Source organism: Sceloporus occidentalis, unplaced genomic scaffold (genome assembly GCF_023333645.1).
Source record: "Sceloporus occidentalis isolate IW3139 unplaced genomic scaffold, rSceOcc1.0.p SCAF_1, whole genome shotgun sequence".
NCBI classification, from domain to species: Eukaryota; Metazoa; Chordata; class Lepidosauria; order Squamata; family Phrynosomatidae; genus Sceloporus; species Sceloporus occidentalis.
The window spans coordinates 120,451,375-120,476,928 of NW_028316981.1; the positions used below are offsets into that span (position 1 = coordinate 120,451,375).

Below are 25,554 nucleotides of genomic sequence, written 5' to 3' on the forward strand. Positions count from 1 at the left end.
TCCTCCAGCGCTGGCGGCCCCCGCCGGCTTTTTTGCCAGCCTCTGACGGGGCCTGGGGCCCCGTCAGGAGCCGGCAAAGAGGGGGAGGCCTCCAGCGCTGGCAGCCCCCCGCCGGCTCTTTCCCGGCCTCTGACAGGGCCTGGGCCCCCGTCAGGCGCTGGCAAAGAGGAGGAGGCCTGGCCCCTGGAGGGTGGAAGCTCCGCCCCTGGCATGCGGCTCCGCCCCCAGAGGGTGAAAGCTCCACCCCAGCATGCGGCCCCACCCCCGGAGTGTGGAAGCTCCACCCCCAGCATGCGGCTCTGCCCCCGGAGGGTGGAAGCTCCACCCCCGACTTCGGCCCCCCAGTTGTCTGAGGGACAGCAACCCGGCCCCCGGCTCAAAAAAGTTGCCTACCCCTGGTCTAAGCAGTTTACAACTGTAAGCTAATTGCCCCCAACAAGCTGGGACTTTCCTGGTCCCAGATGCATGACCCAATTCATGGAGGAAAATGATTCTAACAAGAAGTACAGAAGTTCATGTGAGAACTTCATTTTTTTATATATTATAGATTCCACATGATAGCTGAAGGGAAGACATCAACAATTCATTCATCTTTGTTTAGATACATATTATGTTCTTTATAATTTTTCTAATTGTTGTTTTGTATTTATGAAGAAGCCTAGTTAGGATCAGTCCCTGTTGGAGAAGGGATGAACACTAATCTGTATAGCTAGAACAAGCACATGATCTGCAGTGAAATGAAAAGGGTGGTTGAAGAAGAATCATACTGCTGTCATGTGCTTAGTACAGGTTGAGTCTCACTTAGCTGAAATGCTTGGAATCAGAAGTATTCTGGATTTTGAAATATTTGTATGTACATAATGAGATCTCTTGGAGTCTAAACATAAAAATTATATTTATGCACATAGCCTGAAGGTAATTTTATACACAATATTTTAAAAATAATTTTGTGCATAAAATAAAGTTTTTGTACACTGAACCATCAGAAAGAAAACTCGCCCATGATTTTTTGGGAGCATTCTGGATAAGAGAGATTCAACCATTAATGCTTCCTTTTTGATTACAGAATAGACTGAAATTTCACATCTAGTTCTGATTTGAACCCTTTGCCATATCGTAACACGTCCCACAGAGCAAAAAATAAATACATTTTTTAAAAAAACCCTACAATTTAGTGATTCTATATCTTCCTATTTAGCTGTCGGATCAACCGTATCCTGGAATCTCCCAGAGGGAACGCACTGCTGGTTGGTGTGGGAGGAAGTGGCAAGCAGAGTCTGACAAGACTGGCAGCATTCATTAGTTCCCTGGAGGTCTTCCAGATCACCTTGAGGAAAGGCTATGGAATCTCTGACCTGAAAGTGAGTATCTTGTAAAGAAGGGCACAGGAAAATAAATTGTGGTTCTGCTTGTCACTTAGCCTCTGCTTAGATTTTGTTTGAAATTGTAATGATTGTTTATTCCATGCTAGAGAAATTTCTTCCTTACATCAAGTTTTTGTTAGGTTGCATTTTATTCGTGGTTCACAGAAGATCATATTTGGAAGTCTTAATAACAGTGCTGTAAGTATAGTTATCTCAAGATGATATGAGGTGATCTAAAGGTTGATCCAAAGGTATAGGTAGGCATGTACAACTTGTTTATTTGAAAGTAGTCTGAAAGCAACATCTTCCTGCATGGGCTAAGCTTACCTGATCAGAGATACCAGTAGGCTGGAAACCTGTATGCAGAGAATTGTTCATGTCAGAGCGGCTTCAGATAAGCAGTCGTATCCTGTCCCCCAAATTCTGCAGAGATCTGTCTTGTGGAAATCACTACAAAGCCTTCTGGACATTTAAGGACTTTATTATATAACCCCTTTTCTTGTTGTATTTTCATTAATGAAGAGAAGTGCTTTCATATTGAATTGGGAGCACTGCCTACCACACTTCACTTCATTAGTGTAACCAGGCCGTTGATAGTCTCACATGTACTCTTCTGCCCTTATCTTTAACTCTGCCTCCCTGCCCTATGCTCTATCCAGAATGCCTTTTATGCGTGCACGTGTGTATTTTTAGTGCAGTTCTGCTGATATAGTTTAACAAAAATTTTTTTAAAAGAAAATAATTAAAACAAGACAACCCCCAGGCTGTTCTGGAATAGCAAATGGGAGGGGGAGAGGAAGAAACACTGACACTACATGACTGCACAGTCCTGGAACTGCCACAGAATAATTTACCACACCTGTGGACTAGTGCTAGACCAATGCAGTTGGGAACTTGTTGACATGTTTTCCCCATCAATGGCAAGATGTGGATTAACCACAATGGAGGACAAGGCAGCAATGAGAGGGAGACAGTGTCATGCAATAGATGTTGCCAAAGGTACTATTATTGAACTTTTATGTTGGTTTAAAAGCCGCGTGTGATAAAGTCCTAAGTCTGCTGTAAGAAATATCCATCAAAGTTCACAACTGAATGGCACCCCTTTTCTGGGGTTACAGAGGAATGTATAAGAAGTATTCATACATGAATATTTGTGTGTGTAAGGGGGAAATCAGTTTCCATTAGTAATTTGTGAACTTCCAACAAAGTGTTGCAAAGAGTCTTTAATGGCTACAGTGACTAGAACAGTGTTTGGATTGTGCATTATTGCTGTCTGGGAGAGATTCTGAGTTTATATATATATATTCCCACTTGCTTACTTGTTATGTTAATAATAATAATATAATAATAAAATTTATTTGTATCCCGCCCTTCTGAGAACAATCGGGGCGGCTAATAAGTTAAAAATATACAACATATCAAATCCCTGGTACCCTCCCCCCCTTAAAAAGGTATTATATATAATAGAAAATTAAAACCATACAGGTTAAAACTGACCGAAGGGTCAAACAACAAAACAATACAACAGAACAACAGAACAATAATTAATACAACAATAATCAATGGGAGCAGCGGTATCTCTTTATAGGAGTTTCCTGAGGCCGGGTTTGTTATTCTGGAAAGGCCTGCTGGAAGAGATCCGTCTTAACAGCCTTTTTAAAGCTGTCTAAGAATGTAAGCAGACGGCAGGCCGTTCCACAGTCTGCGGGCGACAATGGAAAATGCCCTCTGGGAGGTAGCCAAGAGCCTAGATGTTTGTGGCTGAAGTAGGCCCCTCCCAGAGGAGCGGAGTGCGCGGGGAGGATTATAGGGGAGAAGGTGGTCCCGGAGATAGTTTGGACCCAAGCCATTTAGGGCTTTAAAGGTGATAACCAACACCTTGTTAGCATAATTAACATTAAGAACAGCAGTGTGATTAGAAATGTATATACTTAACTGTGCAGAAATATCAGCAGATTTCTGAATTTGGTTGGATCCTGAATTTAGTCATCGACATGGCTAGAATCTCTCCTCACAGAGATGTCTAAGCATTTTGTTTTTAAGTATACTTTTTCTTTCTTGTCCCACAGGCAGATCTAGCAGCACAGTACATTACAGCAGGAGTCAAGAATGTGGGCACTGTATTTCTTATGACAGATGCTCAAGTGGCTGATGAGAGGTTCTTAGTTCTGGTCAATGACCTATTAGCTTCAGGTATGGATATCAGAAAAATCAGTTGCATATGCACATAACAGCAAAACCAAAACCATGAAATATTCTCCAGAGGATGCAAAAATGGAGCCATTAGCAACTTCAGCCTTCTACACAGGTTCTATTTTTGTTTACCAGGGAGTAGTTTCCTCTAGAGTCAGTCTTTATTATGCCAGAAGGGTGTGCATGCACAGACATCATTCTCTGTCTCCCTGTCTCCCCTTCGCTGCCACACCTATCTACCTTCATGATTCTGGAATCTATCAATCAAGAATTATGGATTGCCATTGGTCATTTTGAGATATTTCCCAGTGTCATTCAGTAAGAGCTCTTAGCACATGGGCAGTTCTGTTGTGAATTAGTTGTACTAAGGATTCAAGAGAGCACAATAGTATATTCTGTTTTCTAGGGGAAATTCCTGATCTTTTCCCTGATGATGAAGTTGAAAATATCATCAGTAATATGAGGAATGAAGTAAAAGCCCAAGGACTGCTAGACTCTAGAGAGGCTTGTTGGAAATTCTTCATTGATCGAGTTAGACGGCAGCTCAAGGTAGGATTGTGATGATCTCTGAGGACTAAGTCATCTGTTCACTCTTCAGTTTTATTTGGATCTTATGCTTCTGGCAGCTGTTTCTGATAGTACCCTTTTTTAAATAATAATTTTATTAAGCATTTCCTCCCAAGTGTGTTCACAGAGGTGTGAAATGTTACCACATGAATGCAGAGAATATGTGATGTTCCTGTAACAAAAATTATGTCTCCAGGGAAGATGGCTGATTTTTGCACAAGACATGAATAGAATTCTTACATTTATTTAGTGAGAAAAATTACTGAAATGGGGGGGGGGGGGGTGTTTGACACCTTAGATAGTGTGCTTTATTGTTACTGTGCCTTGGTTCTGAGCAACGTAATTTTGCTCAGAATTTATTTGCGTAAAAGCCATAAAACTAAGTCATACTTCCATAACCTTTTTCTCTGGCTGGGAAGGATGCTTTAGCTCAGCAGCAGAGCACATACTTTGCATATAGACGATTCCAGTTTCAATCCACAGCATATCCAGGCTGCGCTTGAAAAACTCCCACCTAGAATTCTGGCAAGCCAAGTGCCAGTGCCAGTTGGTATTGGCAATTCTAGCTAGAGGGATCAGTAGTCTGATTTCTGTTACTCCTTGTTTCCATTTTCCCCTTCTTCATCTTCTCATTGCCTATTTTCTCTTCCCTCAGGTTGCTCTTTGCTTTTCTCCAGTGGGGAACAAGCTGAGAGTTCGCAGTCGGAAGTTCCCGGCTATTGTGAACTGTACAGCAATAGATTGGTTCCATGAGTGGCCCAGAGAAGCCTTGGAGTCAGTCAGCCTGCGCTTCTTAGAAGGGACAGAAGCTATTGAGGTAGCACCCATATATGATTCACTGTACATTTTACTTTTCCCTGTATCCAGCTTCACCATCGTATTGAGGGAATTATTTTGTAATGTAGAGTGACACTCTGAGTATACATGCACCTGCTGAGGAGAAACTCATTTGATCTGCTCTGCAACTTGTTTATGTAGACTCCCCATACTCCTTTTTGTGTGATTTCTTCATCTGCCAGGCTGGATTGCTGGCTCCAAATGTGAAGTGATGTCAACATGTCAAAAAAAAATTTCTTGAGGGTTTCTTTTTAACACTGAAGCTGTCTTGATAAGAACTAGGTTCCTGTATTAGTACAACATGTCACAACCAGAGGCCATAATGTTAGGGTGTTAATGTGGTCAGTACAAAGCATGGTAGATCCTATGATGCATGTTTAGGTGAATGTGTGAACAGCTGTTAAATTATGAAGGCTTTTCCACAAGTTGAGATATTTTAATGCTAACACTTCATTTTAAAATCATCAAAATATGCTGAGGAGAATATTGCTCATGATGGGTTTCTAAACATGTGATGCCAAAGGGTTTTTTGCCAGGTCTCAGTATGTCTCAAAGCAGCAAAAGTGCACTTTTTAAGCACCACAAGTTAGCCACAGGTGTTTGAGGCCCACTAAAACTGGGACATGTACTGCATTGCATGTTTTTCTTGCTTTGAAAGTGGGAGCCACTTTGTTTTTCAGGGTTTGGTTTTTCTTCCATAAAGGCTGATGGCTATATATATTTTCTGTATACCAAAGTTTTGCTTGGTCACTATTTATGTTTTTCTCTCTCTTGTTTAAAAATGTACTTTTCTGCTTGTAAATTCTAGTTCCATACCTAGTAGCAGAATTAATTGCTCTAGCAATACAAATGTGCAAAAAATAAATGAATATGTGATCTTTCTGCCTCTGTCAAACAATTGCTCCACAGGGGAAGGTGTTCACTGCTGGTGGAGAGATTTGGACTCAGAGATATCAGTACATGTCAGAAGATGCACACAACTTACTTTAGTGTCTTTAAAAAGGAAGCTGAATAGCTCAGCTTCCCTTTTGTTCCTTGAACTGATCTGTGAGGAAGAGACTGTTTCTCTTTCAGTTGTTTGTGGGCAGAAATTTGCACTGACTTTCCTCAGCCAATACAATTGATCTCTATAACTGGTCAAGGCTGTTGTTTGTGTGGATAGGATATTCCTAAGAGACAAAAGTGAAGTGTGGATAAGCCAGCTAGGCTGGAACTCATTTGGGGGAGTTGAAGGAAAGACAGAGCAGATTGCAAGTCCTCTGTATTTGTCTTGCAATGGTACAGGAGTATAAGACACTAACAGTAAGCATTCTTTCCTTATCTATTTACAAAAAGTTACTTTTGGGAGCTTCAGCTCTCAGAATTCCTCAGCCATCACAGCCTCCCTTCACTAACTAGACTTCCAGTATCTCTATCAAGCTGGACCCAACTTTATGCCTTCCCCTGACACAGTTATAAGATATAAAATGTCTTTTGTTACAGCATAGCCAGTCTTCCAAATAATAAAATCAAGAGCCAAGTAAATTTTGAGAAGATAATTCATGAACATCCAATCTTCTGGAATGCCCTGCATGTTAAGACATAACCATAGAGCATTTAATCAGTCTGCTTAGTTAGTTTGCTTTAAATGTTTTCTCTTCAATTTTATTTTTAAGTCTTCTGTGAAAGAATCTATAAGCAAATTCATGGCTTATGTGCACACCAGTGTTAATGAGATGTCCCGTTCTTACCTGAGTAATGAACGTCGTTATAACTATACCACCCCCAAGTCGTTCCTGGAACAAATCAAACTCTATCAGAACTTGCTGTTTAAAAAGGGGAAGGAGCTAATAGCCAAGATGGATCGTCTGGACAATGGATTGCAGAAGCTGAGAAGCACATCTTCACAGGTAGGAGACCCTTGCTCCTAAGCAGAATGCTGGAAGAGGATGTAAAAATTGTGGATGGTAGGCAAGGGATGGTTAGACACTTTATCTCTTGTGTACACACATACACAGTCATGAGTTTCTTAACGTATATACTAACATATGCCAACAATGATATGAGTAGGGCTAGTTGTGTGGGTCTTTTTCAACTGATTCTTTCTGTGTGGAAGAATATCCTATGTGCTGCTGTTGTGTGCATGTGCATACATGCACAAACAGGACTATCATCACTGTGAGATCTTACTTATGTACTCCCAGGAGAGAACTACATGTTCTCAATTCTTTAAATTCTTCCTTAGTTTGTTGTTCCCCTCCCAGGGCTTGTGGCGAGATCTTAACTTTTCTGTAACATGTTGGGTTGGAGGGAGGATGTCTTTAGAGGGCAGATGACATCCCTGAGAAGCATTGCTTCTACTGTTTTGACAGAACAACTGGTTAGATGAATGGGCCTGTAGGTTGATGTTGAGATTTGGCAGAATCTGTGATGGGTGCATTTCCTGTTTTGCACCATCTTCTCCCTTCCCCCCCCCCCCCGGAACTGCAGCATCCTTTAAAGTAGGGAGACCCTGTGCACTTTTATCTAGGGTTGTTTAGTCATTTCCATGGAAAAAGGATATAAGTGATTTTGAGTTTGTGAGCCATGGCTTTCAAACCTCTAGTGGACATGGGTGGCATACTAGAAGTGTCATGGGGAGGCCAGATTTTTAGAGAACAGATTGTGGGTAGCAGTAAATAATAATAAATAAATAAAAAATTTATTTTTATACCGCCCTTCTATAAACCAAGGCGGTGTACAACATACATAAAATACATGGCATATCATATACATCTACAAAACACATATACCATATAACTAAAAACACAGTCCATTGAACCATTCCAGCCAGCTGCCACTGCTGACGTTGGGGGGGGGGGGGAGAGTTAATCGGGACTTGTATCAGGGAACGCTTGCTTAAATAAAAAGGTCTTCAGCCCCTTTCTAAACTGGGCCAGGGAGGTGGCCGAGCGGAGCTCAATTGGCAGAAAATTCCAGAGGGTAGGGGCCGAGATGGAGAAAGTCCTCTTAGAGGTAGAGGTTAGTCTGGCCCCTGGAACCCTCAATAGCTGCTGCCCTGATGTTCTGAGAGTGTGGGGCGGATTGTATGGGGAGAGGTGGTCCTCCAGATATCCTGGGCCCAAGCCATTTAGGGCTTTATAGGTAATGACCAACACCTTGTATTGCGCCCGGAAGCGAATAGGCAGCCAGTGCAGATCTTTAAGCACTGGTGTTATATGGCTGGCTCTGGATATGCCAGTAACCAGTCTGGCTGCCATATTCTGTACTATTTGTAGCTTCCGGGTATGGTACAAGGGTTGCCCCATGTAGAGCGCATTGCAGAAATCCAAGCGAGAAGTTACCAGAGCATGTACTACCGTTTCAAGGTCCCTCTGGCCCAGGTAGGGACGCAGCTGGTGTATCAGCCGAAGCTGGTAACAGGTGCTCCTGACCGTCGCATCCACCCTGTGATGTAAGGTGGAGCGACGAGTCAAGGAGCACCCCCAGACTGCGTACCGAGTCCTTCACAGGAAGCGTGATCCCGTTCAGGACAGGTGGAACCACCGCCATCCCCGGGCCAGGAGAACCTATCACGAGTACCTCCGTTTTCTCTGGATTCAGACTGAGTCGGTTTTCCCTCATCCAGCCCATTACCAACTCCAGACAGGCCACGAGAGGAGAGATGCCATCCCCAGTCACTGCATCAGTCGGAGACATAGAGAAGACTATCTGGGTGTCATCAGCGTACTGATAACCCCGCGCCCCATGTCTCCGGATGATCTCTCCCAGCGGTTTCATGTAAATGGTGAAAAGCATGGGAGACAAGATGGCTCCTTGAGGGACCCCAGATGTAAGGGCCCTCTTATCGGAGCACACGTCTCCCAGCTGCACCATCTGGAACCTCCCAGAGAGGTAGGATCAGAACCACTGGAGCACAGTGCCCCCGATTCCCACCTCTGCTAGGCGCTCCAGAAGGATACCATGGTCAATGGTATCGAAAGCCGCTGAGATGTCCAAGAGCACCAACAGGGACACGCTTCCCCTGTCAATGCCCAGACGGAGATCATCAACCAAGGCAACCATGGCCGTCTCAACCCCGTAGCCCGCCCGAAAGCCGGTTTGAAATGGGTCCAGATAATCCGTTTCATCCAAGATTGATTGAAGCTGGATTGCAACCGCCCTCTCGATCACCTTCCCCAAAAATGGCAGTTGCGAGACTGGCCAGTAATTATTATGCATCAGGGGGTCGAGGGAGGGCTTTTTAAGCAGTGGTTTTACTACGGCCAATTTTAAGCTTGCTGGAAATTGCCCGTCCCTCAGAGATGTATTTATGATCCGGTGTAACAGTGAAGTTACCACCGGTCCCCCCTGAGCCGCTAGCCATGAGCGACAGGGATTGAGGGAGCAGGTTGTCTTCCGAACACTTCTAAGGATCTTGTCCACCTCATCGGTACTGACCGACTCAAACTGATCCAGTTTAATGGAGTCCACGGAGGCTCTGGATACCTCTACTCCAGATTCTGCCCTAACGCTGGCGTTAAGACCTTCGCTTATCCAAGAGGTTTTATCTGCGAAGAAGTTGTTAAATTGGTCACAGCAGGCCTTAGAAGGTTCAAGGATCTGGTTCAGGGCAGGAGGGAGCTGAGTTAGCTCCCTAACCACCCTGAACAACTCTGCTGGACGCGACTCCGCAGACGCAACACGAGCACCATAGAACGAGTTCTTAGCTGCTCGTATCGCCTCTCCATAGTCCTCCAAAAGGCGGTCTAGGAGAGCCTTGTCGGCTAAGCGTAGGTGTTTCCTCCAGCGATGCTCTAGCCATCGCAGAACCCGCTTCCTCGCCCGGAGATCTTCCGTGTACCAGTGCTTTCGTTTGGAAGCAAGCCTGAGAGGGCGCTTGGGAGCGATACTGTGTATCACCACCACATACATCCAGAAATCCATTCTGAATGGCTGCTTCCCCCTTGGTAGATCTTTTAGTGCTGCCCTGTTCTTACTCTAAGCAGTTGTTTATTTTATGATGGAAACTTGCATATTTCATGACACATTGTCCTACAAATAGATGCTTTACAATTAATCCTAAAATATTTATGCATTTAGAATAGTACTCTTTCAGCCTTGTTTGAATTTTTCATTCTTTTCTTTCCCTTTAATCTGCAAGGGCTGTGTAAAATATACAGCTAGAGTTAGGATAATTAATCTCAGCATTTCCTTACCATTTAATTGAAACTGAAGGATGATGGTTCTGTACATAGCACTGAGGAAGAAACTGTTTCTTCCCAAATGAAGTGTCTGGAGTGCATTAAAAATTCTAGTAGTTTTGAAAGAGTAAAGCAGACATAGCTTTTGCATTAGAGGCACAGAAAAGAGGTCTTTGGGCTAAATCTGAATTATGAGCTTCCCTGGCTGTCCAAGCAGTGATGTACAGGCAATAAACAATGTGGCCCAAAATATGAGAGTGAACAGTTTTAAAGGGTGTGAATTGAAATATGGGCCCCATCAACCTTTGCTCCCTTCCCAGAAAGGCTTTCTAGGAAAACAGATTGCTAACCAGAGTGTATAAGTGCTCAAGAAGCACTTGAAATGTTGGGTACATGGGGAAGGTAAAGATTCAACTGGGTTGAAGTGACTGTGCGGGGTGTAGGTAGTGACAGACTCTTATACTATATACCTATACACCTTATCCTATATATCCTGTATATCAAAGAAGCTTACGTTCTCATTTTTTAAAATGGACCATGCTTTGTGAATCTTTTATCAGGGATTTTTGTTTTTGTTTTTTATAGTGTACAGAGAAACTATGCATCAGTCTGTAAAGCCAGGGCAGCTTTATGACATGCAGACTGTTGGCAGATGCAGCCAGGATGGTTGTTCCCCAGCATGAGTCAATTATATTGTAACAACTAGAACCTGCAAACATTACTTTTTGGGACTACAGTTTCCAAAATCTCACAGCCAGTATCGCCACTGTTCTTCCTTGGATAGGATGGGATGTTGACTTAACACACAAATATGCTGCTACTACAGCTTCTGTTAGCAAACTGTATGTCTTTGTTTATCTTCTCTCTTAGCTGTCCTAACTTCAAAATCAGTTTAAAAAATACCCCATGGATTTGGAAAACTTTTTCCTTATGATAGGCCTGTTCCGCATGGGCCTTTGCGGCGCCCCCGTCACGTGCTAGGGGTTGGCTGAGGACCTAGCGTCCATACCGGCCTCACCCCTAGCACGTGACGGGGGCGTAAAAATGGCTGCGCCCTATACACATGGGCACAGCCATTTTTATGTGCCGGATGCTTAGCGTCCGCATGTAGCATCGCAAAAATGACGCGTCGAGTGCGCCATTGGCGCCTCATCGAGTTATTTCCGCGACTCGAGAAGAAGCGCCATTTTGGTGCTTCTTTTTAGCTGCGCCGGGAAGCCTCGCGGTTTGGCCACTGGGGCTTCTCGGTGCAGCTAATGACGGCGCAGGCAGAGCGCCGCTTTTCAGCGCTCTGTAATGCGCCATAATACTGCTGGTCCTTTTCTGGAACATTTGTTCTCTTCCCTGTGTCTTAAAGTACTGTGGAAGGCTGTGACTATTTTTTCATTGTTTCCAGAAACATGAGGGCCTTCCCTCCTTCCTTCCCCTCTACCCCACCCAACCAGATACTACAGTAAAATTATTGGAAGGAGTAGCTGTTGGACAATCATTTTATTTTTCAGAGTTGTTCTTACTATGAGGCCAGGTTTCTGTTCAGTATCTCTTTTTGTGTCTGAGATAACCAGCATTGTGATTCTTCAGAATGTTTCATTGGAATCTAATCTTCAATCTCTTACTTGGCAATTAATTTCTGGTCCTTCTAATATGGCACAGACAATGGGGTTAAAAGAGCTTGCTGGGAACCTAGTTGGCAGGCTTTTTGTCTTTTAATACTCTGATTGTTTGTTCAATTCCCCCCACCCCACTGTTTCCTAAAGTGCTGTGCTTGCTCAGGTCCAGCTTGCTTTATTCTTCTTACCATCATCAACTGCAGATCTTCATATTTTGCAGTTGAGGTGGAGTCAGCATGTGCTGATTAGTTGGGGCTTGGTTTGTTGCTGTTGTTGCTGTTACCCTTGAGTCAATCTCCATCATGGCGTCCCTGTGGATAAAACACCTCCAAGACTCCCTGTCCTCCACTATTCTTCTAAGCTCTTGCAGATTAATACACGTGATCTCCTTAATTGAATCCATCCATCTAGCATGTGGTCTTCCTTCCTTTCTACCTCCCTCCACCTTTCCCAGCATTATTGTCTTTTCCAATGATTCATGCCCTCTTATGACGTGGCCAAATTATGACAGCTTCAGTTTAGTCATCTTTGCCTCCATGGAAAATTCAGGCTTGATCCCATTAATTTTTGCTGTCCATGATCACAGACTAGCAAAGGCATATAGTGCATTCAGCACAAAAATAAGTGTGTATAGAGCCATTGTACTGTCTATTCTCCTTTATGGGTCTGAAACATGGGTTACCTATTGGCAACACCTATGACTCATCGAACTCTTTCATCAGTGCTGTTTACACAGAATTTTAAATATACACTGGACTGACTATGTGACAAATGTTGCTGTCCTTGAGCAAGCAGGGATCACTAGAATTGAGGCCATGCTATTGAGGACGAAGCTGCACTGGGCAGGACACGTTTCTAGGATGAAGGACCATCGCCTCCCAAAAATAGTATTCTACAGTGAACTTGCCATGGGTCAGCGTAAGAGGGGCGCTCCAAAGAAGAGATACAAGGACTCCCTGAAACAACATCTCAGGCTCAGCCAAATTGATCACCAACAATGGTCCACCCTGGCCTTGCATCGGGAGACATGGAGACGCACTATCCATGATGCTGCAGCCTTTTTTGGAAGCTCACGCCAAATGAGTCTCGAAGAGAAATGACAATGCAGAAAGAACCACAACCCGGAAACATCACCCAAGGAGACTTTCTGCTGTGCTTTCAGCAACCAGACTTGTTTATCTCAGACTGACCTTTTTAGTCATCAACGCGCTTGTAGAAAGCGCGGGATGAGTCCTTCCTGAATCTTCATTCACAAAGTAAAGCCAGACAGATTGCTGTCCATGAGATCCTCAGTACTTTTCTCCAGCACCCCGATTAATTCCGTCTCAAATGAATTTATTCTCTTTTTGTCCGTTGTCTTAATTGTCCAGCTGTACATGGTAATGGTGAAATACAATGGCTTGTACGATTCTAACTTTCATGTTTGGTGGTCAGGGCTTGATATCTGTAGCCAAGTAAGCAGGGAAGATGTGGCTTATGTCTTTGATCTTGTTCTCTCAACCTTGTGGGCTTCTATAGAGGGGAAAGAATAAGCCATAACTATATCATTTGTTTGGTCATGATGAATTATTATATGCTGTTTTCCCTTGCCATGTACCAATTTATGTCTAGTCATTTCTTCCTCAAGGTATAGAGGAAAGATTTTACTGCCTGTTTTCTGTGGGATCATATTGCATTTCATGTTTACTTTCTGTTCATGTCACTGTTGTGCATGTTGGTCACAAGAGCTGAAAAGATAACCAGATTAATACAGGAGCACAGTTCTTCCTTCTCACTGTCCTTTGTTGCTTTGCCCATAATTTGCTAGTCATTTTAAAACCTGTTTTGGGATTTCAAATTCCAGACTTCTACACCAAAAACTTGTGATTTTTTTAAAAAAAGATCAGTGGCATGGCAGTAGAATTGGCTCTAAGCCAAAGTTTCACATTACAGTCGGCCCTCCTTATCCACAGATTTTTTATCCACGGATTCAAGCACCCACGGCTTGAAACTATTCAAGAAAAGTATAAATTCCAAATAGCAAAACTTGATTTTGCCCTTTTATATAAAGGATACCATTTTGCTCTGCCATTGTATTTAATGGGACTTGAGCATTCATGGATTTTAATATCCATGGGGGTTCCTGGAACCAAACCCCAGCAGATAACAAGGGCCCACTGTATGTGCCTTTGCTTAATAGCCCTTTTAAGAAAAGAACATTGTAGGAATGATAAAATTTAGGAGTGGACAAGAGATGGGAAGAATAGAATTTTTCAATTTCTACTCCCTTATCTGTTCCAAATTGCCAAGTACACCACTGCCACCCTACCTATTGCTTCACCTTCGGCAGGTTGTCAAATGCATATGTTCAAGGACAAACATGCATTTGAATTATCAAGTGAGGAAGCATTTTTGACTAGGGAATTATGGAATAGAGGAATAATATCATCATCATCATCATCATCATCATCATCATCATCATCATTTTTATGTTCTATCAGTGCTAGTAACTCTTGCATATAATATATCATTTTGATATGAGTATTAAGTACTTTAAAAAAAGTTATAAGTGATGAAGTTTGAGCTATTTCCCTCCATTTTCCTTTCTCAGAGGATTTTCTTATAGGGACAATCATATTGATTTGTTCCATTTTCTTTCCACCATTGCTTATGCTGTGTTTAAATGTAACACTGCTTCTTAACATCTTGGGCTCATTTTTTAAAAAGTGTCTTTGTTGTGGTTAAATCTTTAACCTTCAATTCCTGCGGTATATACTCTTGAGTCTTTACTCTAGCTTTTTAAAAGAAGGTTTTGTCTAGAAATTCTATCACATCTTACATGGATTGCATCTATATCCTCTTCTTTTATGTGCCTGTAACAAGGATTGTATCAAACTTGACAAGTCAATCCCTTGGTTGCCTCATCAGAGCACGTACCACACAGTAAACCTTCTATTCATACTGGAGTTCAGCATACAATTACTTACTACAAGCTGAAGCTTATAGGCCATATCTAAAATCAGCAAAAAGCTCTTTCTTCAGTTTCCCCAAATCGCCAAAGATTCTTAAATGAACAAAAAGTTTCCATAGAGTTTTCTGACCGAATTGTGTAGGTACCCCCAGCAAGCCAGGAGTAATTTTGTCTGACCTGGCAGAACAATAGGAGAATGGATTATCCATTCAGTGAAGGCAGGGCTCTGCTCTGAGCTCACACAAAAAGCCTGCCACTTACTTAAGGTGATTACAGGGTGTTTTAAAATCTATGCTGAAAATGGCCTGGAATTCCAGACCAATGTCTGCCTTTCCCCAAGCAAAGTTGTACCTGGGGCTCTGAGCTTACACTTGCAAGTTAAATGGAAGGAGACTTTTTGTCCAGATAGTGCTGTAGAGTTTTTGTAAAAGGACTGAGCTGGTGCTTTTCACAGGGGCTGTAGGGAGCTGTTTATTTTCAAAACAGCATGGCCACCAGAGCATGTGGAAAGCCTGCCTTCCTTCCTTCCTTCCTTCCTTCCTTCCTTCCTTCCTTCCTTCCTAACCAAAAAATCTCAGAGGCTTTCTGTATTCAGCCAACATTTAATGCTCCACCATTCCCCCTGTGGCAGACAGTGGATCCTCAGCCCCACATATAAAGGGCTTCAAGAAGGGATATGTGTAGTAATAATAATAATAATAATAAATTTTATTTGTGTTTCCCTGCCTCTCCCATAGGATCGAAAAAGGATTACAGACTAATTAAAAAACCATTACAAACCAACAATATCATAATAAAATCCAATAATACAAAAGCTCTAAAAACAATAATGCAACATACATATCCGGGGTAGGCAAAGAATCGATGGTATCAAAAATTACAAACTTCATTCTTCAGGGGGGAAGGCTTGACAAAAGAGGAAGGTTTTAAGACTCTTTTTAAATGATTCCAGGGGGGTCATAAGACGGAGTTCATCTGGAAGACTATTCCAGATCCTCGGGGCAACAAATGAAAAGGCCATCTGGGATGTAACAACATGCTTGGAAGCTGGTATTTCCAACAGGTTCTTCCCGGATGTTCTAAGTGTGCAGGGTGGATCATATGGGGAGATGTGGTCCCTCAAGTAACTCTAGATCTCTAGAGTTGTAGTCCAACACTCGAACCACTGTGCCACTGTGGATCCTGAAGGAACACAGACACACATACGCAAAAGGAAGTGAAAAGTAATTTAAAGTGCAATTAAATCAATTCTGATTTAATTTGGAGAAGGTGAAGACAGGCTTGGAGATCGAGAAAACCCAACACCCTTTCCTCAAGCTTGTGTGTCAATGTGAAGTGCACCAGGTTTGCTGAAAGAGACTGTCCCATGCCCCCCTGAGCTAGCTCAGTGGATGTGCCAGAAGAGTGCTGTGATACACTTTGCATGTACAAATTGTGGGGGCAGTTCATCTTCAATTTGTCCTACAGAATTATATAGCCAAAAGTTTCAGTATGTGGCCAATGATAAGGATGTACCCTGGTGCTTCTATATGACCTTGGTCATATAGAAGTTTATTCTCCTTCACAAAGATTTCTTCGGAAGCATGGGAGGTCAGAAATCTATAGGCAGTTAAAGGTGGTGGTGGTGGACGGGGAAGGATTACAGTGATGATGGGGGAGGGTTGTCCTTTAATGGAGAAGCAGCAGGAGGATTAAACCATGTGTGGGGCAATTTAGGGCTCTTCAGATGATGCTGGACTGCAACCTTAGTCAGCTGTAGCCAGTGGAGCTACTAGCAAGGGAGAATGAGAGTGTCAATTCAGCAACATAAGGGAGGGGCCACAAAGTTATGGACCATCTGGACTACATACAATTTGCTTGTCTGTGCAGGAAACATAGTTATGGTAGGTTGTGCTCCTGAAACCTGTGAGAGGTTGGTGTTCAGAACCTTCATTCCTGGAGTTCCATAGGAGTTTATCACATGGGGGAAAATGGAAGTTTAAAAGGGTAAGAACCTGTGATTATCCAGCATATTAGGTGCAATTGCGTGATTGGTTTTCACATGATGTTGTGCGTGAACCGCTAAGAATCTGACCAGAAAGAGACATGAACCAGCAATTAGTCATTTTCAGGAAAATATAGTGAATTCACTTCTGTTTCATTCATGGCATCACTCTTTTTGTGCAGTTGCTCTAGTGTGGATGCTATTTGTGGTTTATTCACAAGATTCTCACAGTTTTTGTACATGTTACCAGATTTCCCATGGTTGTTTGGGGTGAGTTTACTTCTGGGGCTGCTTTGTCGTGCCTGGTTGCCGAGAGGAAAGCAGCCTTTTATGCTTAAAAAAACCTTTCCTATCTTTTGGGTAATGTTTTGTTCTGTTTAACAATCTCTGGGTGATTTTGTTTGCTGCCATGTGTACTCTGGTGACTTCTGGTGACACAACTAATTCATGCAAAAATGCAATTCCCAAACCATTGGATTTACATGTATCTCTGTGAAAACCAATGCACATTCTACCCTCTTTCTCGCTTTAGTAATGAGCCTCTAATGCATCATTGTGTTCTCTGTGTGAAAATCATTCACACATTTGCGCGCTTTTGCAAGATGTGGTCGTTTTAATCATTATTGGGATGGAGGTACATATGATCCAGTGTGATAAACTCTCTAATAACATTTTATAACACACAATGAAAGGAAGGGCACTGGCCAGATGTCAATTCAAAATACTTAGGGCTTGTTGGGGTGATGAACACTGTGAACCCAGAGCTGTTTGCTTTACAGCTCACCATCTCATACTAGGTTGTGTTTCTGTTACAACAACAACAACAAAAAAGAGCAAATGACTGATTCCAATCTTTGTCCTCTATCTGTAGAGGACAACCCACTGTGAATTTACTGTCCCTCTGCTTCTATTCTTCATAGGTTCTTTTTGCTTAAGTATTCAGTGATACTAATACCATGTCTTCTGGCTGTGTTTGCACCTTCCTTGCCATTCCAGGTAGATGATCTGAAGGGGAAATTGGCAGCTCAGGAGGTAGACCTGAAGCAGAAGAATGAAGCTGCCGATAAGCTGATCCAAGTGGTGGGCATAGAGACAGAAAAAGTCAGTAAGGAAAAGGCCATAGCTGATGAAGAAGAACAGAAGGTGGCCCAGATCACACAGGAGGTCCAGCAGAAGCAAAGAGACTGTGAAGAAGACCTGGCAAAAGCTGAACCAGCCCTTGCTGCTGCCCAGGATGCTCTCAATACACTGAATAAGGTAGAGACCAAATATCATGAGGTGCATAGAGAATAGCCAGCTTAAGGATGCATATTGTGCATGTGTAGTGATCTGGGGGGTGATCCCTGGAGCAACCAGCCCTGTGCGTGGCTCCTACTCCCAGGGCGTCCCCTTCACACTTTCCCTTCTAGGATCTCCTAGGTCTCCATTCCCACTCTCTGTGGAGCTGAATGAGATCCCTGGAGGTCCTATAGTCTGCGCTGCCACCACCCCGTGAATTATCCAAACAGAACTACGTTTCCCTCACAGCACACACGGGGACTTACCAGAGGGAGATATATATATATATATGTATATGTATATGTATATGTATATGTATATGTATATGTATATGTATGTATATTCGTTTCCTTGCTAACTTAAGTAACCAGTAACCGGGCCAAGGCATGTGTATAGGAGCAGAGAGAGAGAGACAGCAGATACTTTTAAAAGAAAGATGTTTATTTTTAAAGAAAAAGAATAGAATAGGAGATATCACTCATGCAAAGCCTCCTTGTCTTGCAGGTGCAGAAAAGCATAGTTACAAAGAGTTCATTTCAGGCAAGCTATTAGGTAAACATAACAAAACCTACATGCACTAGCTAACACATTTCCTAGCTACTCACACAGTGATGGGATTTACAGTTTGTGTTGAGTTTCTGGATGCAGGGAGGGCTTCTTGCCAACTCCACCTGCATTCCTGAGCCTGTTCCTTACAGACTCACAGAGAACAAAGAAAACATCTGGTTTCCCCCAAGAGGAGGGAGGGAGAGACAAAGGACCGCATGGTTGCAAAGGGTTTTTAAAGGCTACTCAAGGAATGTTCTTGAATCTCCCGGTCCTACTCTCTGATTGGTCAGTTAGACCTTACATCAGCTATGATGTCACAGCTCATTAGCATGTGATGTCAGCCCTCATTAGCATGTACCTCCCCCCAGATTAACCCTTTGTGGTTCAGGAGAAGTCCTCAAGTGACTGGAGGACCCCAGTCATTACAGCATGTTTATCTAAACAAACCCTGTTGAGCAGAACTGGGACTTTAAAGCCTGCACATTTCATTTGACCCATGACTGCATTGTTTTGTAAAAAAAAAAAAAAATCAATAAAATTGGCAATATATTGTCGTGAATTTAATAACAATAACCCATACTAGCTTAAGAAAAACCTGTATAGGTTGACTACCCCTTATCCGAAATGTTTGGGACCAGTGTTTGGATTTCAGATTTTTCTTTAAAAAAAAAACTTTATTCAGCAAAATTTTGCTCATAATTTTTAATATATTATACTTTTCTACATTATATTACATAGTAAATTCCATTATCTTTTCCCCTCTGTTCCATATATTTATCCCGTACTTGAATTGGATTTTGCTCCTTCTCTTCATATCTTATTCTTCTTTTCTTCCTTCTTCTTCTCCCATAACCTTTTCCAATTTAATCAGCTTAAATCATATCTACTTTATATTCTCTCTAATTCCCTTTTTTCTTTACCTCCACTTTCTCTCTCTCTTTTTCCCTTGTTCCTTCCCTCTATCATTTCCCTTCTACCATATTTCCTTATTAAACCTTCTTCTCTTCTCTTTCCTTAGCTTTCTTGTTTAGACACAAGTTTTCCTCTTCATCTCTTGTAGCATTCACCTGTAATCCTTTTATCCCTTTTCCTCTTTGCTATTGTTCTCTCTGTATCCTCCCCTAGCATCCCTTTTTCCATTCTGACCAACTATCCTCTTTATTTCCTCTTTTACTTCCTCTTAACCTCACACTTTCTTTATACCTTCTCTGACATACTTTGTCTTGCCCCTCCTTTCTTTCACCTTACCTTTTCTCTTTTTCCTTCTTGCACCTCCTTTCCCATGTATATCCTTTTTTTGCTTTATTCTACAACATTTCTTCCTATCTCTTTATTTCAGCCATGTCCCTTTTGCCATAGCAATATATTAAAAATAAGTTAAAATAAATTTGTAAAATAAAAATGTCTTTCAATCTTTCTTGTTTCCCCAGCTTGACTTCCAACCTTAGATATCAGGTGTTTTAGCTAATTTTCTCCCATCTCTTCTTAGCTGATTATTTTCTGTTACACTACCTTCTAATCGGAACAATTTCATTACTCTGAGTTCCCTCTTTTTCCAGTTTTATATATTTCACTTCTTTTTCTTTATCTCTAAAGCTCCTATAGAGTATTCTATGATTCTATAGGTTTTTTTCTCTCTTTCCTTCTGTTTATTTTTGGATTTTGGAATACATATGTATATTTAATGTGATATCTTGGAGATGGGACCCAAACCTAAAAACGAAATTCATTTATGTTTCATATATGCCTTATATGCATAGCCTGAACGTAATTTTATACGTAATTTTTAAATATTTTGTGCATGAAACAAAGTTTATGTATACTGTTCTATCAGAAAGCAAATGTGTCACTATCTCATCCACCTATGCAGACAATTCTGGATTTTGGAGTATTTCAAATTTTAGATTTCTGGATGAGGGATACTTAACCTATAGTAAGTTTCTTTTTGACTCTTCTGAATATCTTGTTCTGTGCTCACAGGCTTGTATTTTCAAGTAATACCATAACTGCACACAACCTTTTTTATTTAGGAACTGATATTATTTGCATAATTATTCCAGAGCAAACCAGTACCAAAAATTTTGGTGCAGCCATCTGGGAAAGGATTTCATAGAAAATCACTTGGTGTGTGTGTGCCTGTAGTCATGGGCTCATTTAAATTAGTCAGTGTATTTGAGCAGTTCTACTGATACAGTGGACTGTCAAAAAGCAAATAAATGGGTCCCAGAACAAATCAATAGAAGTCAAAATAACTAAACCGAGGCTGTTGTACTTTGGACATATTGTGAGATGACATGACTCATTGGAAAAGAAAATAATGCTCAGGGAAGTAGAAGGCAGTAAGAAAAAAGGAAGGCCCCATATTACAGGTGGATTGATGCATTTAAGGAAGCCATGGTCTTGAGTTTGCAAGACCTGAGCAGTACTTTTAATAATCAGGACTTGTGGAGGACTGTGATTCATCATAAGTTCAGACAGACTTGACATCATATAACAAATATGAATTTGAACTCAGAGTTGGGATCAGAAATGGTAGAGTCACCGTAACTCGACTGGGGAGCAGCCTAATGCTGTATCACTACATGTTTTATACACAATGCATTTAATGACATGCACACAGAAAGTATTGTTCATTGCCTTGCATTATAGCTAAGTAAAATGAAGAAAATGACTAAAATCCAAGCATCTAAAACCAAACAGAAGCAGGTAGCAGTTTTCCCATTTGGTTCTGTTTTTAAGAAAGCCATGGTAATTCTGTGCTAGGATCTGTGTGCCTGGGAAGAAAATACTAATGAAACAGGAAAATGTTTGGATCCTATCAATTTGGGTTTCATGCTGAAACTGTAAAACATCTCATTAAGGCAAGATTAATGGGAAGCCTGAAGCATCCCTGGAGACAAGGGAAGCAGCATTTACATTGTGCCAGAAACCACATCCTCCTCCTCACCTGCGTCAGAGGATTTAGCCCAACCATTGACATGAATAATTGGCTCTATTTGTGTGACTATTAATAAGAAGTTACAGCCAGTAATGCAGATGTATTTACATTGTACTTTCATATAAGGAGTGGCAGGCGAAACAATAAGCAGAGCTATTTAGCAGAAATGGGAAATATAGATTGTCAGGAAAGGCTGGGTGGGGGTGGAGGAAAATTGGTGGATGTCAAAATTGATTCCTTTGTCTGTACATTGCAGTTGTGTTGTTCTCTTATCAATTTTAGTCATAAATAGCTCAATTAGAAAAAAGGCCACCCATGTGGAATATTTGCTCATTAATGCTCTGGTGCTCAAGAGTATGAGTCTGATGAGGAAGTTTTTTTTAAAAAAATTATTTGCCCCATCTGGCTTTCAAAATGACTCTGCTCAGAGATGGAGAATATTACTGTAGAGCCCTCTGCTCTTTGGCCATCATTCCACTTTGATAGAAATAGGTGCCCCCCCAAGCTTCACAGAATATATTTTCTTGCCTGAAAATTAATGGCTGAGATTGCTACAAAATTCTTAAAACAAATGAAACTTTTTTGGTGGATGATTCTAATTTGTTTTGTTTTCAAGATTGATGGCCTTGGAAGCTTATAAGGAGGGATGGCTATAGTCTGTTATCTGTGCCTAGAATTTGGTAACCAAAGGCCTATTGCCTCTGTACACAGAGATTCCATGTAGTTTTCATATTTAAAAGGTATATGTAGGCCTTTCCTCTAAGAATTTGACTACTTTCTTAAACCATCTAAATGATTGATGCCCTAGGCCTGGGCTGAGTTGATGCTCTTGAGACCACCAGTTTCAGTTCTTCTCCTATAAAATGGGGATAATAAGTGTGTTACTACTTCAGACAATTGTTCATAATCAATATGAAGGCTGAGTGAAGTACTTTGTAGCTACATGCTTTAGCATTCCTCCTTTGTTGTGCTCGGATCTCAGTGCATGTTGAAGAAAGGAAGAGATTCATTTGTTCCCTGACTGTGACAACAGAGGCTTGGTTTCACAAAGCTACTTGAAACAAATTCAAAGAGTGTGTCATGATCTAGAAACCATATTTCAGATTTTGAGCACAAGAAAGAGCTGGATGTCTTTCTAGTCCAGATCCCTGTTCCCCACAGAAACCAACTACATTCCTATGGGAGTCCATGAGCAGGATATGAAGGCTGTCTCTTGTTGTTTACCAGTGCTCAAAAGCCATGTTGATGTTCCCTACGAACATGGAGGTAGCAAAGACTTGGCTTTACTAGTAGCCACTTATACCCTTACCTCTCATGAGTTTCTCCATCCACCCTTCCTTTAAAGTCATCTAAGCTAGGTGAGTCAGTTGCTGAGTGGCCAACTTTGCTGATGGATATGAGTTTGCAATTGGGGTATCTTTTCCCAAGACAGAGCCCCCTATAAACTAATTTATCTAATATTCATGGACAGAGGCTACTTCATTGTCACTCCACCTTCTGCTGCTTCTTTTCAAGAAAAAAAACCTTGATTGATAAATCACAGTAATACCTACCTTTTCTCCCACAGTTGGTTTGGTATTGCAGTGCTTAACTCAGGGGTCGGCAACCTCCGGCCTGCGGGCCGGATCCAGCCCGCGGGCGCCTTTCCGCCGGCCCCCGGTCCCTCCCGCTGCCAATTTCGGCGGCTTCAGCCGCCATTTTGCCCTTCAAAATGGCGGCGAAGTCTCGCGCAGCCAAAAAGGTCGCGTGAGATTTCACCGCCATTTTGAAGGGCAAAATGGCGGCGCCCATTCCAGAGGCCCGCTGCGTCCTCCGGAGCCCCGAAATGGGGCTCCAGCAGCCGCAACGGGCCTCTGGGAGGCCTGCTGTGTCCTCCGGAGCCCCGTTTCGGGGCTCCAGCAGCCGCAACGGGCCTCTGGGAGGCCCGCTGCGACCTCCAGAGCCTCAAAACGGGGCTCCGGCAGCCGCAACGGGCCTCTGGGAGGCCCGCTGCGTCCTCCGGAGCCCCGAAATGGGGCTCCGGCAGCCGCAACGGGCCCCTGGGAGGCCCGTTGCCGCCGCTGGGGCCCTCCAGGAGGGCTCCTGTGACGGCAGCGGGCCCCTGGGCGGCCAGTTGCCACCGCTGGGGCCCTCCAGGAGGGCTCCTGCGACGGCAGCGGGCCCCTGGGAGGCCAGTTGCCGTCGCTGGGGCCCTCCAGGAGGGCTCCTGCGATGGAAGCGGGCCCCTGGGAGGCCAGTTGCTGTCCCTTGGGCCCTCCAGGAGGGCTCCTGTGATGGCAGAGGGCCTCCCAGAGGCCCGTTGCCTGCACCGGGGTCCTCCAGGAGGGCTCCAGTGGCGGCAGCGGGCCCCTGGGAGGCCCGTAGCCGTCGCAAGTTCCCTGCAGGAGGGCTTCAACGGCGGCAGCGGGCCCCTGGGAGGCCAGTTGCCATCGCTGGGGCCCTCCAGGAGGGCTCCGGCGGCGGCAGCGGGCCCCTGGGAGGCCAGTTGCCTTCACCGGGGTCCTCCAGGAGGGCTCCAACGGCCCCAGCAAAGGCAACGGGCCTCTGGGAGGCCCGTTGCCGTCGTAGGAGCCCTCCTGGAGGGCCCAAGGGACAGCAACTGGCCTCCCAGGGGCCCGCTGGGAGGCCAGTTGCCGTCGCAGGGGCCCTCTAGGAGGGCTCCGACGGCGGCAGTGGGGCCCTGCCGTCAGGGGCCAGCAAAGACGGGGAGGCCTCCAGCGCTGGCCGTCCCCGCCGGCTCTTTCCTGGCCTCTGACAGGGCCTGGGTCCCCGTCAGGGGCCGGCAAAGAGGAGGTGGCATGGCCCTTGGGTGTGGAAGCTCCGCCCCTGGGGGTGGAAGCTCCGCCCCCAGCATGTGGCCCCGCCCCTGGGGGTGGAAGCTCCACCCCCTGGCTTCGGCCCCCCGGTTGTCTGAGGGACACCAACCCGGCCCCCGGCTCAAAAAGGTTGCCTACCCCTGGCTTAACTAATCATTTGGGATGACCATAGCTTAGGAAGGTTGTGGGTTTCTTTTTCTTTTTTGAACAGCAGTATCTGGAATTTCCCAGCCAGTATAATCACTAGGAGATTGTGGGAGTTATACCAGGAGAGAGAAAATTGTAGCTTGCAGAAGGTCAAGAAGTGGCCTCTCCTCCACAAAGCTCCACACCTTTTAAAGTGAGAGAGGGTGTGGACCTCTGTGTTATCTCTAGTCAGTCCAGTTGTGAAGGCAAGAGATGCAGGGATGTGTGGAACTTGTTCCCTGGCCAAAGTGACAGCTGGAAAAACTCTGTTCACAACTTCAGCCATGGGATCTGGCCATGACATCATCCCCTGACATAATCTGATCTACTGTGTGTGTTTGGGGGTGGTGGTGGTGGTGGTGGTGGTTAGTAAATTCAGATCGTTCCTATGTACCCTCTGCAAATTGCAGCCATACTGGCCATTGTTTGAAATGCTAATTCCCTATACTTTAGGTGGATTAGCTGCCATTTGAAAATATTTAAAGGAGTGCTTATAGGCTTCCACAATTAAAGATGCTCTGTACAGTAAAAACAATTAAAAATGCTTGGGAAGTTGGTGGATGATTTATGATGGTATTGGTCTTAGCCAATCAATACCGTGTAGAGCAGGCTTCAGCCTGGTTTCCCTCCAGCTGGTTTCTCTTCCCTCTTGGAAACAACCTTGCTCTGAAAATGCACATTCACAGTAGCCCCACCACTTACATTGTGCATGTCTTTTCACACCTAGAGAACAACATGGAGATTGTCACAATCCACATCTGGCTTTAATGGGTGATACACTTGATGAGTCTGCACCTGACTCCCACCACAGTAACTCAGAGTTGCCCCAAGGATTTCCTCAGAAATTGGCTATTTACGTGTTTTATGCTATACACGTGTTCCTGCATGCCCTGCTGCTTAGATCTGGAGTGACTTTACCCTATAGATTTTGTCATCTTTTGATTTGATTATGTAAATGGAATAAAGGTACCATGACACCATTAGGGCAGGAGTCCTCAGTGTGGAATACAGCTTGCTCTGACAGGGATTTCACATTTGCAAGATACCAGCATGAGAGGGTAGTTTTCTGGTGTAGCAGACTGGTGTAGCAGAATTCTCCCCCCTTCCATTGGATTGCAAA

The 25,554-nt window shown here is 43.5% G+C and overlaps 1 protein-coding gene across 1 annotated transcript in view; it reads left to right on the top strand.

Moving 5' to 3' along the window:
- Positions 1 to 25,554, top strand: part of LOC149322050 (dynein axonemal heavy chain 9-like) — a 261,190-nt gene that overhangs the window by 88,283 nt on the left and 147,353 nt on the right. The window contains exons 16-21 of the mRNA XM_089533794.1: positions 1,199 to 1,361; positions 3,434 to 3,557; positions 3,964 to 4,106; positions 4,780 to 4,941; positions 6,617 to 6,850; positions 17,664 to 17,924. Coding sequence (XP_089389920.1) covers positions 1,199 to 1,361; positions 3,434 to 3,557; positions 3,964 to 4,106; positions 4,780 to 4,941; positions 6,617 to 6,850; positions 17,664 to 17,924 — 1,087 coding nt within the window. The remainder of the gene's footprint in view (positions 1 to 1,198; positions 1,362 to 3,433; positions 3,558 to 3,963; positions 4,107 to 4,779; positions 4,942 to 6,616; positions 6,851 to 17,663; positions 17,925 to 25,554) is intronic.